The following is a 13,714-nucleotide window of genomic DNA, read 5'->3' on the forward strand; positions in this document are numbered from 1 at the left end:
CTAACCTTATAAATATACTACTATGAATTAAATTATTATATATAAATTTAATTTAATTTTAAATTGATTAAATAAATCTAAATTAAATTAAATTAAAAGGGGGGGGGAGTGAATAACAATTATAATATTATGAGTGATAGATTATAATCAAAAAATAAATTCTAAACCAAAATAATATGCAACGGAAATAAAATTTAGACCAAGCAAGAATGAATCAAGTACCGAAATTATATCAGCACAACATGATACGGTACCAAAATTGTATTGTTAAGATTATAAATCGAAACTTTGACATATCTCGAAATTTTAAACCTTGCTCAAAATTATTGGCAAATGCCAAACAACACATGACTAGTCTAACTACAACACAACGATAACCAAACCTTATCCCATTAGGTAGAGTCGGATATATGGATCCTTTTATGCCATTGAGTTTTATCTCTACATTATCATCTATACTTAAATAAATTTTATCTTGTTTTATTATTACTAACCAAATCTGTTTTGGTCTTCTTCTTTCTCATTTGATATGTGTGTTTGTCATAATTTCACATCGTCTAACTGAACATTTATTGGTCGTCTCGCCCGTACCATCTTAAATGTGCCTCTCGGAGTTTTCCCTCAATAGATGCAACTCTGGCTTTCTCTGTCTATCCTCGTATGCCCACACATCCACCTTAAATCCTCATTTTTGCAACTCTCATTTTTTGCTCATGTGCTCCCGTCATAGTTTAACATTCACCTCCATATAACATAGTAGGTCTAACTGCGATTTTGTAGAACTTTCCTTTAAATTTTAAAGGTACTTATGGTCATATAAAACATCCGACGCTCTCCTCCATTTCAACCATTTTGCTTGTATTCTATGTAAGACATCTCTCTCAATTTCTCCATTATTTTGCAAAAATGATCCTAAATATTTAAAGCTCTTGATTCCGGGCAACTCATCATCTCCTATCTTAACAATTGTCTTATTACGTCTTATATTGCTAAACTTAAATTCTATATATTCTGTATTTATTTTACGAAGTTTAAAATCTTTTCCTTCTAGTGTTTCCTACCAAGATTTTAGTTTAGCATTTACTCCTTCACGTGTTTCATCTACCAAAACAATATCATCTACGAACAACATGCATCACGGTACTGTATCTTGAATGTGTGTAGTGAGCTCGTCTATAATTAGTGTAAATAAATAGAGACTTAGAGTTGATCCATGATGTAACCCTATCTTTATTGGAAATGTTTTAGTTACTCCACTTGAAGTCTTTACTTTGGTCGTTATATCCTTATACATATCTTAATTAGTTCAATATATGTTATGCTAACACCTCTTCTTTTTAGAATTCTCCATATAATTTCTCTTGAGACTATATCATAAGTTTTTTCTAAGTCAATGAATACCATATGTAGATCTTATTTTTGCTTTCGATATTTTTCAATTAATTGTCTAAGAAGATATATAACTTCTATTGTCGACCTTTCATGCATGAACCCAAATTGATTTTTGGTCATCGTAGTCTCCTTCCTTATCTTTGTTCTATTACTTTTTCTCAAAGTTTCATGGTATGACTTATTAGTTTAATATTCCTATAGTTTGCATAATTTTGTACGTCTTCCTTATTCTTATATAAGGGAAGTAGAGTATGATCAGATATATTTTTTTTATTTTCAATATTATGTTAAATAATTTTGTAAGTCATTCCCTTGCTTCTACACTTTCATACTTCTATTGGAATATCATCTAGTCTAACAATTTTTTTCATTGTGTATCTTATTTAAAGCTTGTTCTACTTCTGAAGTTTGAATTCTACGATAAAAATATAAATTTCTATATTCATTTGACCTACTTAAATTATCTAAGTTAAGTTGGTCACCTGAACCTTCATTAAAAAGTTGATAAAAATACTTCTTTCATCGCTCTTTTATTTCTCTATCGTTTACTAGTACTTTATTACATTCATCTTTATTACTTTTTATTTCAATAAGATCTCTTGTCTTCTTTTCTCTCACTTTAGCTATTCTATGATGTCTCTTTTCCCTTCTTTTGTATCTAATTTTTGATATAATCGTTCAAAAGTTTCACTTTACTTCATTCACTACTTTCTTAGCCTTTTTCCTGACTATTGTATATTTTTAAAATTTTTCTCATTCTTACAAATATATAATTCCTTATAAGCGTTCGTTTTTCCTAAACCTTCTCTTGTACTTTCTCATTCCACCACCAAGATTCTTTATTTAGTGGTGCATGTCCCTTTGACTCATCGAGTACCCGCTTAGCTACTATTTTTAATTTTGATACCATCTTCTCCTATGTCGTATTAGAGTCACTATATATTTCACCTAATACTTGTATTCCTACTTTATCTTTAAATATATTTTGCTTCCCATCGTTTAACTTCCACCACTTAATTCTAGGAGTCATATGTATTTTCTTTCTATTGATATTTTGCTTTAGACGTATATTCAATACTACTAACCTATATTGGTAGTTAAGCTTTCTCCAAGGATGGCCTTGCAATTTTTACAAATCTTTCTATTTTTCTTCCTAACCATAAGAAAGTCAATTTGCGATTTATTATTCCCACTTTTAAATATGACTAAGTGTTCTTCTTTTTTCTTAAAAAATGTATTAGCTAATATAAGGTCATATGCTATCGCAAAATCTAATATAGTTTTTCCTTCTTTATTTCTCGTTCCAAACCCATAACTTCCATATATCCTCTCATATTCCTCATTTTTTACTTCAACATACCTATTTAGATCACCTCCTATTAAAATCATTTCATTTGGTAGAATGCTTTGTAATACTCCATCTAAGTCGTCCTAAAACATTGATTTGGTTATGTTAATAGTTTCTTTCTCTACTATTATCTTAAGGACTATAATTCGATTTCCTTTTCTAACTACTGACTTCATCCTTTAACGAATTATCTACAACAATACTCACTCCATTTCTTGCTTTATTTTTTCCTGTGTACCATAACTTAAAATCCAAGTTCTCTATCATCTTTGTTTTCTCGCTTACCCATTTTGTCTCTTGTACCCACAAAATACTAATTCTTCTCCTAATCATTGTATTTACTACCTCCATTGATTTACCAATGAAGGTTTCTACGTTCCATGTTCCAAATTTTAGACTATTAGTTTTTCTATCATATTTGTTCTTATCCAACTTATGGTGTGAGAACTTTTACGTATTTAACACTACATCTAAGTTCTTATGGAGATATAGCGGTTCTTGTCGATATGTTACAGTCGGATCGTGCAACGTGAACACCTGTATATTTATCACTACACCCGAGTTTTAGAGATGTAGCGGTTCTTGTTATGACGTTACAGTCAGAGCCTTCAACGAGTTCCTTCATGGGAACAATCTAATATTAGTATAATAGTTTAATGGATCCATTCATTAAACATTTGCTGACAACCTAACACAATCTTCCTCCTTTATCCGGGCTTGGGATAGGCTATGACTAGTTCGTTATAGGTAGAGTTACTAGTCTAACTACAATATAGGAACTAAATTATCCAGCAACTTCACCCCTAACTCATATCAATCTTATATCTTCTCTATTCATTTCAGTAAGCTCCATCTATTACCTCTTTCTCTCATTTTCTCTGCCCCTAACTCCTCTCCTTTTGTTTTATGCCAGTCACCAGCGAGGCCAGTTCTCCTTCTTTTCTCTGTTACTTGATGGGGTTTCTCTCCTTATCTATCTCTTCATTTCACTAAGACTTTCTTTACTTCATTTTTGTTTGCATAACTCTTTAATTTCCAGTGAAATGTTTTCTCCCACTAAGAAACCTATCTCTCACCCTCGAGTTTTGGAGATGTAGCGGTCCTTGTTGCGATGTTACAGACCATGCAATGTGTTCCTTCAGGGGAACAACCTAGCATTAACACAATGGTTTAATGGATTCATTCATTAAACATTTGTTGGCAATCTAACGTAACCCTCCTTTATCCAGGCTTAGGATAGACTATGACTGGTTCGTTATAGGTGGAGTTACCAGTCTAACTACAATATAGGAACTAAATTATCCAACAACTTCATCCCTAACTCATCTCAATCTTATGTCTTCTTTATTCATTTCAAAAAGCTCCATCTTTTGCCTCTCTCTCATTTTCTCTGCCCCTATCTCCTCTACTTTTGCTTTATGCCAGCCACCAGCGGGGCCAGTTCTCCTTCTTTTCTTCTCCTGTTACTCGATGGGGCTTCTCTCCTAATCTATCACTTCATTTCAGTAAGACTTTCTTTGCTTCCTTTTTGTTTGCAATAACTTTTTAATTTCCAGTGAAATGTTTTCACCCACTAAGAAACCTATCACCCCCCCAAGAAGTGTCTATGTAGTCTGAAAGCCATGTATCAATATGGCCGCTATAACCTGTTAGACAAAAAAAACTGAAAATAGCTACTGGGAGACAGATAGCAATACAAGGATAGGTTGATAAATTATTAGAAGCTGCGATTATTAGAGAGGTAATATATCCACAGTGGCTCTTAAATGTGGTCATGGTTAAGAAAGTCAATGGAAATGGAGCATATGTTTGGATTTCATGGACTTGAATAATGCATGCCTAAAAGATTGTTTCCTTATGCCTCAGATAGACCAATTGGTTGATTCAACTTCTAGCAGTTAGCTACTGTTGGTTATGATTACCTTTTCCGGTCAAAATCAGATTAAAATGACAAATGAAGATGAAACACACACTCTACATCACCAATGGAGGAATATTGTTATCAAGTTATGTTATTTGGATTGTATAATCCATGCAAGTGAAGCATAGCATAGAATGATGAATAAGATCTTTTAGGAACAAAATTCGAAAGAAAATGGAAATATAGGGTTGATGACATGGTAGTAAGGATAGGACAAAGGAAAGTTATGTAGCAAATTTAGAAGACACTTTCACTGCTTTGAAAAAAAATCAACCTCAGATTCATTATCTTGTGAAGCATGCTTTAGATATTTGTAGTTTAGTAATCGTAGGATGTATATTAGTAAATTATCAGCAAAAATATTTATTAGTACTAAAAAAGATTAACAATTTAATTTATAGTGATATAAATGTTAACAATCCTAAGTATTAATTGTTAACTTGTCAATAAAAACTTATATCTAAAATATAAATAATAATTTATTATATAGTAATAGTTATCTATCTAATTACATATTATTTATTAATTCATATATAGATATATGTTAGCATACATGTTTCATATAATAATAATAATAATAATAATAATAATAATAATAATAATAATAATAATAATAATAATAATAATAATAATAATAATAATAATAATAATAATAATAATAATAATAATAATAATAATAATAATAATAATAATAATAATAATAATAATAATAATAATAATAATAATAATAATAATAATAATAATAATAATAATAATAATAATAATAATAATAATAATAATAATAATAATAATAATCTAACACGATTGAAATTAATATTAAATTTAAGTTGAATTTAAATAATTAATATTAGTTAGAGTAAATCATATATCCAATATAACTTGTAAGCAGATTTGACTTTGCTTGCATTAAGTCTTGACCTTCAAAACTGATCATGTCTCTCTTACAATGTTGGGCAAGCTATATTGTAAATCTCTTATAAGTACACGAGAGATATTTACAATTCAATTCTTTACTCAAACAAGAATGAAATGCAAGTTGACTAAAAGAAAAATCCAAAGAGCTTGAGTTAAAACCTTCAACCTTGTCAAGCACTTAGAAATCTGAGCATCGCTAGTACAATGATAAAGGACTATAGGTATGCATTCATGCAACCTCTTGATCCCTCATAAACTCAGCTTATATAGATGCTGCTCCAGCAAACGTATTTTGTTGCCTTCAGTCAACTTTAGTAGGCTTTAGTTGACTTCTCGAGTACAAATGAACATTGAGCAGCCAATGACTATGTCTTTAGTTACTTTGCAAGTGCCCACTCGCTAGAATTGAACCTCCATCCATATTATTGCTCAAACATAACTTTTCAAATCATTGAATCCAAAGCCGTACGAACCCTCTAGATCACTGAGATCCACATCTAGTTGACTAAATCGAGTGGCCAATCCTACTTCACTTGACTTGCACTCTTGTAATCCTACATGAAATTTGGGATTTAGGTAAGTCATAAACTACGATCGGAATCTATTGCTCCTTAGTCAAAGGTTTCAACCAAGTCACTAGGTGTACCCCTACCTTGCTAAACACATCATCCCCGATGATGCTTCACAAAAGCAAAAAGCCTAAAATTAGACAACTTTCATGCCTTTACGTCTTTAACCTTGTTGATGCTACTTGTTACCCTCAAGTCCATCTGGTATCAGTCCCTCAATCCCTCAAATGCATCAAGCTCATTGAGCTTCTTTCATATGTCATCCTTCACCCCTTTCTTTAGGCCTTTAGTAACTCGGCTGCACTAAGCTTTTCTTTAGGCCTTTAGTAACTCGGCTGCACTAAGCTCTCCAAACTTTCTCCATGTGTCATGTTTCTCCTTTCACCTTTTGAGTCCACCTCTGCAATAGGCCTTTGAGTATCAAACCAACAACTAGTCAACTTGGCTATGTTGAGCCATCCACCAACTAATTTGATTATGTCAAGTCTTGATTGAGTTCCTACATAAACTATTCCATGTCTCTGCGCACTTGACGAACATGCCAAAAATATAGATCAAAGCTAACTTAAAAGCAAAACACATTAAAACAACCTGGTCGAACTGGACCAGTTGTAGCTTGTTTATTAGTAACAATAAAGTAGACATTATAATCTGATATTAATATGAAAATAGTATTATCTAATGTCCAATGAATACTATTGATATTATTCTGATTTATTTACTTTATTATTATTGACAATATCAATATAATATTATCAATGGTGTTATATTTATTAATAATAAAAGACAATTTCTTACCAGTTCATATTCAACCTATTCTAACATTCCAATACCAACTTTGACAACCATGTATGTAACTAACTTTATTTTATAATTATTTAAAAAACAAAAACATAAAAAAGAAAAAACCAAGGCCTAATATCCACAATTCCACATGTGGACAAATGCTGGGTCACATACGAGGTTTCCCACTTGCTATGTGGCTTTCATGCACTTTTCAAAACCTGCTCAGTAGCATGATAACATTCTCCATAACATGCCACGGGTCACACAAGGACATTAAACATGCAATATGGGACTCCTTAAATGTTTTCCCGCTGATGATGTGGGCATCTTTTGGTTTGAAAATATGCCCTTAGAAAATAGTTGCATATAGGATATTTTTTTGCAGACATGGCAGCCAAATTCTTGTAGTTGTTATTCACTTGGGGACTATGAGTATCTGTATGTTTTTCTCCCTTTTTTGCCCTTTTTCCGCCATGCAGGGATGATATGGGTGGTGGGTCTTATTTGTTATTTATGAAAAATGCAGAAATTCAGGTTACAGCTGAAGAAATTGAATGGAATAGCTGAATACAACGCTGAACTTGGAAAGTTTCTACTATGTGCTTCCATGAATGCAGATTTCTCACAACTCAGAACACTTGATAACCAAACTCTATCAATCTTAAGGAAAATTACTCCAGAAGCCCTGACTGCCTTGCAAGACATGTCTGCAATTAGCCAAAATATCCAGCGGCAAGATGCACAAGGGTCTAATCCTGTTTTCCCCATTCATGGAACATTAGAGAAATCCACAGGAGAATCTCCACTTATTCCCTCCCTTCCCACTTGCAATCTTGAAGTCGCAGGCTCTTCCAATGCAAACAATTTCCAATGTTTGAATGCTCAGTATGAAAACAATTTGACAGAAATGGCACAACAGGAGCTAAATGCTGTGGTGTCAGAATCCTGTGAAACACTTAACCTTCAAAGTTCAGTAGCACCAATTCAGTCATCAAGTGTCCTTCAGGTTCAGCAGGTTATTGATATGTTGGATGAGAACTGTATGGCTGCATCTCTTCCATCACCTACCACTCTACAACACAGCATTACTCCTGTGATTCCAAATTCCTTTGCAACATCATCTGCTAACTTGCACACAGTGAACTGTCCTGCTATGATGAACCACTCCTCTATGATAGGCCACACTCAACCAATTACAAGAATGCTAGCTGGTGACAATCTTGATGAGAGTTTCAGTGCATTTCAATCCAAACAATTCACCCATTTCCAGCCATCAACTAATATTGTAGCAGAAAACATTCTTGATACTGTGAACCATAACAACCATGCCTCGGGTGAATGCAGTTCGATCAGAGATTATAGCCAACTTTCATTTCAACAAGATAATGCACCTAGAGTCACACCAATAATAACAGATGTCCTGAATGGCCCTTTGGACAAAAGCTTATCCATTCCTGGTTCAAGTTTCTCCTCTGAGCAAGTGCCATTTCATACTTATGTCAGCAGTCGGTGGAGTATTCCTGAATATGTAGGATATCCATCAGGATCATTTTATATTGTTCCCAACTCCTGCAGCAATGAAACAGATAGGGTAGATATGAGGGAGTTGTTTGATCAAAGGCAATCAAGAAGTTCTGTTTCTAGTGGCGGAACCTGTTTTCTGAACCAGTTTCCAGTGGTGGAAACTGGAACACTGAGTGATTGCTTAACCAATGGTGACAGATGCACTAGTCCAAATGAAGATGTGGATCCACATGATCTTTCTGGATATGACAAAATGACTTAAATTCGACTTATGCACCAGAAACTTTGATTGATTCTGTGAGTATATTTCTTCTATGCTTGCTTTATGAGACATGCTTTATACTGCTATATGCTAACTTTGGTGGAAATTGAAGAAATTGTATTACCTTTCTCTTGGTTTCTCTTGGTCCACGACCACACATTTGCATACAAGTTTCACCAGAATAGACATGGTTGCAAATCAGGTTATACAAGATAATCTAATTAATGAAAATAATTTATGGTTGATTTGTAGTGATTCCAATAGCTCAAGGTTGATGGCTGAAATCTAGGTATCTTATTCACAATTGTTATCATCCCCTCAAATTAGAGATGCTTCAAGCATATTCAATTTGGATTGAAGATGAACAACCATCCTTGTTTTGTGCCTTTGTGAATAGGTTTGGCCACTTGGCCTTTAGATGGTACATATGATAGGGTTATTGTCTTGAGCTGATGATGGTGGCCAACAAAATGGAAATCAACTTTAATACTTGTTCATTCGTGAAACACATCATTGTGTATTATTTATATTGCACTCTTGTTATCACCATAGAGATGGGTGAGAAGTAATGTTCACCCCATGCCAGTTATTAGGAAGCAAAGCCAAACAATTTCAGCAAAATTATGAGCCAAGTTATGTTAGATACTCTTCCTTAGCGCTGGAGCGTTTTTTCCTTTACCAAGAAATTATAGATGATCACAAGATGATGTAAAACTTTGTGGCGGATTTGTGATCATTAATATCGCCGTCGTAGTCGACCTTTGAGAATCGTTGAAGGATGAGATCTGATTGTTTTAAAAGTTTTTTTTTATTGTTTGCCTGATAAAGCGAAGAATATGAAGGAATTGGTCTTACAAGATCATTTCTGAGGCGAAGCAACTGCAAAGAGGGTCTGAATGGATTTCATTTGTGCAACAAGGGAGAACTTTTCATCATAGTCAATGCTTTACTCATGAGAGAATCCTTTGCTACTGGTTGGTCTTATATCTTTCAGTAGAGTCATCTGATTTGGTTTTTATTTTGAACACTCAATTGCTTCTAATGGTAGATTTGTCTGAGAGTAGAGGTATAGCTCCCATGTAACAGTTTTCTATAGAGACTCAACTTCATCTGCCATAGTTTGTTGCAGACTAGTTGTAGCCTCTAGATAACTTTTAGGCTCATAAATATGCAAAATGTAAACAAGTGACAACAATAAACATGAAAATAGGTAGGAGGTTTTCTATGGTTTTCTTAAATGAGGTACCTTCTTGGTGTGGTATCGTCAGGGCTGTCTTCAAGGAGGACATTTGTAGATCCAAATTGTCCCTCTTGGATCATGAGCTCGTTGACAACTTCAATAATGGACCAATCAAGTAGTGGTATCAATTGTGCTTGCTTTGTGGTGGGTAGAGTGAAGAATGTGATCTACTCCCAGAACATGATATGCTGACATATGCACGATTGGTTAGCTTGAGGATAATATCATAGATATCCTTTCTGATGAGTACCATAACCCAAGAAAACAGCAAATTGCATTTTTAGTATATAATTTATCTCATTCACATTTTGAGAAAAGAACAAAGCAAGTGCTTAAAAATCTTAAAGATGTCTGTTGTCAGGTGGCGAGTTATAGTTTCTGAGTGGCTTGAAGTAAAAGAAAGTTGTTCATTTAGCAATCTTATGATTAATATAATTGAAGTCCTTTATTGGTGAAACAATTCCATAAACACTTTTGTTAACTAAATGAGAATACTTTGAAAAAGAAATAAGACCTAAAAGTTGATGCCAATTTATGGAACTAGAATTGTTAGAGGCGAGAGCTGTGACTAAGTGGATACCCGTGTTCGGAGGAATAGTGAGTTCCTCAATGTGGAACAAGCATCCAAGCTTATGTCCAATCTCAATTTGCTTCTACGTGTGACAATCCTGTACAAAAACAGCTGTTAGTTCATATTCAGCAAGTTGTTTGATGGAAATAAAATTCATGGAATGTTGTGGGTAAAAACAGAGAACATCTAGGTTTGGTGTGTGTTTGACTGTTCCAATTGAAGTGACATTAACAATACTACCGTTTGTTGCTTGACTTTGAGGAGAAAACAAAATGAAGTTGCATTAGTGTGTCATGATGAAATAGATGTCATTGATTTGATTCACTAGATTCATGATGCCAATTACCTAACATTTTCATGCTGCTGGCAGTATGTGAAATAAAAGACTTAACAAGAGAAGTGCTTGTTTAATTATTTCTTGGAAAATAGTAGCAAAAAGAGGTGTTGCGGCAGTTTCAGTGGATGTTGCAATTGCTACTGAGAAACGTAAAGATGTCTTCTTGGAGCACATGTTTTTTGAGGATGCAGTACTATTCGATGCAACCACTGCAAGTAAAATCCTTGCAGTGCGCTGCAGTTGATGGCTAGGAGTAGTCGGCGATAGGGACAAGTACTAATGGTGACGAGCAATAGGGAGGATCAACATTGGAGATTGTTCAGATGTGGTTAGTTTGACAAGAGACGGATGAGTGTGATGCTATAGGGGGCGCAATGGAACAGGAAGCCGCGACATGCAACATTGGTGTGACAACGACATTGTGATCTTGGCACAACAACTTATGTTGGGTTCTAGTAGCATCGGAGTAACCTTCCAACAATGGATTTAGTCATGATGGAGGGATTCATTGCTCGTGGTGAGATGCAAGAAGAGGGGGGATCGAGTGCTGATGTTGATCTAGGTGGCAAAGTATCTAGTAGTGACAAAGAATATTGAATTTACCTAAGTTGCTTGAGTGCATAACAAACAGGAACTGAATGATTGTTGAAGAGTAACCTTGCTCTAATGCCATGGTAAATTTAGTGGAAATTGAAGAAATTGTATTGCCTTTTTCTTGGTGTATGATGACATATTTATATACAAAGTTTCACTAGGACATACATGATTATAAATCAGGTTATACATACAAGGTAATGTAATTAATGGAAATTATTTATGCTTTAATTGTATTGATTTTATAAGTTGAAGATTGATGTATAAAACCTAAGAATCATATCCTATGTGGATGCAATTGTGGTTCAAGTGGTTGAGCTCACTCAAGTTATTGAAATTTGGGAAATCAAGTTATTAGGGAGACTATTAGTACAATCACACCCAAGTGGTTAGTGTCACGCCCCAGAGGAGTCCCTGTCTGAAGAAATTTCGGCAGCATCTCCCCTGTACGACGGACAATCTGAAACTTTCTACATACATAAATACCTCAGCCACAGGCGGCTGGAATAATAACAGTAAATAAAACTAATCACCACGCAGTTTATATAAGTATTCAGCCTCTGGCTGTCACAACCACGCAGTTAATAAAATAGTAAACAAAACAATAAAACTCTGACTCGAAATCCACCCTACTCCACTACACTCGTAAAGCTCAAAACCGACGAACCCACCTCTTCTGCCGTCCAGGCAGGCATATAGTAGAATAAAATCCAAATCATATCAAAGGTCCATCAAACGAAAGGATTCCATACAATATCCATATGAAAAATCCCAAAACAAGACTAAAACAAAGTATGATAGAGAATAAAAAAAAAACTAAAATAAAATAACAACTCAACCCAGCAGAGGACTAGCACTACGTGCTGTGGGGACTAGCGACTGGAACTCCCTCCTGACAGCATCAACCTGAAAATAACAACAATGGAGGCGGGGTGAGTCCAACACTCAGCAGATTGATATGCAAAGTAAAGAAATAACACCTAGACTAATCGTGCGTCGGTCTCGATAAAGATAAAGGTAACTCAAAGCCGAAGAAGACGGAGAGAATCAGCTAACCAGACCGGTAAAAGGACAAATAGTCCGAAAGGTATAGAAGACATGTATGCATGTCAATTATCCAAATGTAGCATATAAGTGCAACAAACACAAACACAAACAATAAATGCATCATAATGTCATGGTCACCCCTGACGCCAGTCACCGACTCACAACAATAGTGGGACCGAGTGGGTAGGGTTGTGACAACCGCACTCAAGAACACTACTCGATGAGTGATCGGTGGACGGGATCTTGTCGAGTACATCGTACTCTACCCCAAATCATAAATGGGGAGCCGATGCTCTCGATTCCCTGTTGTGACGCGGGAGGGATCTCTAACGTGCTGCGTCACACTACCCGTGGCGGACCAACGGAGCACCGGAAGAGCACCGACGTCTACCACGTGTCCCGCTACCGTGGCGTCGCGGCGGGCCACAACGAGCGGTGATGGGCGGCAAAGTGCTCGACAATAAAGGAGCAATCAATCACTCAGCGTGCAATCATGCGAATGGTGCGTGTCACTAAACATGGTAATATACTAACCCGATCTCTGGACATATCATAATGTGCACCAAGCGAATGAATCATATCAAGGTATCGATTCTATAAGGTATCAAACCTAGGTCCCGACATGGTAAAATATGGTTATATCACTACCCATGAGCATGTGGAATCAGGTACATATTCATACAAGATGTAAACAAACAATCAATCAACAGGTAGCATGTATTGGGCGGTGATTAACCGAAACAAGTAAGAAACACAATTAATGCATCTTGTTAATTTAATTACTAAGCATATCAAAGACAATAAGTCAAAAGTACCCGCCTCCAATCGAAAAGTCCAAGTCTGACTCCGAGATACTCGTCTCGCGTCAAAGTCCTGTGTCAAACAATAAATCTTTTTATTTAGCTACATATCACATAAATAGCTAAATACAACCTCTAACTCTAAAATTTGGGTAAAACCCTAATTCCTTTAACACAAACACTATCTGAAATAATTGAATCAAAACCATGATTCATAACATATATCAAATGTCCTACACCTTACCTTATTTCTCAGCCTTATTGATTTCTGGAACAATGGGGTGCTGCTGGTCGGAATTTTCTGCTAGAGCCGAGTAAGCCCACAGAACACAAACTCCCTCAGATGTGCCAATCTGTTGACAGGGATGTTATGGCCGGAATCAAGCAGGGTCAGCAACAACTATTAAT

General features: G+C 35.1%; 1 protein-coding gene across 3 annotated transcripts in view; it reads left to right on the forward strand.

The window, feature by feature from the left end:
• Positions 1 to 13,714, forward strand: part of LOC122001369 (two-component response regulator ORR21-like) — a 51,338-nt gene that overhangs the window by 26,352 nt on the left and 11,272 nt on the right. For all 3 annotated transcript variants that reach the window (XM_042556083.1, XM_042556084.1, XM_042556082.1), the window contains one exon: positions 7,458 to 8,752. In XM_042556083.1, the coding sequence (XP_042412017.1) occupies positions 7,458 to 8,717 (1,260 nt within the window). In that variant the 3' untranslated portion in view covers positions 8,718 to 8,752. The remainder of the gene's footprint in view (positions 1 to 7,457; positions 8,753 to 13,714) is intronic.

Source organism: Zingiber officinale, chromosome 7A (genome assembly GCF_018446385.1).
Source record: "Zingiber officinale cultivar Zhangliang chromosome 7A, Zo_v1.1, whole genome shotgun sequence".
Lineage (NCBI taxonomy): Eukaryota > Viridiplantae > Streptophyta > Magnoliopsida > Zingiberales > Zingiberaceae > Zingiber > Zingiber officinale.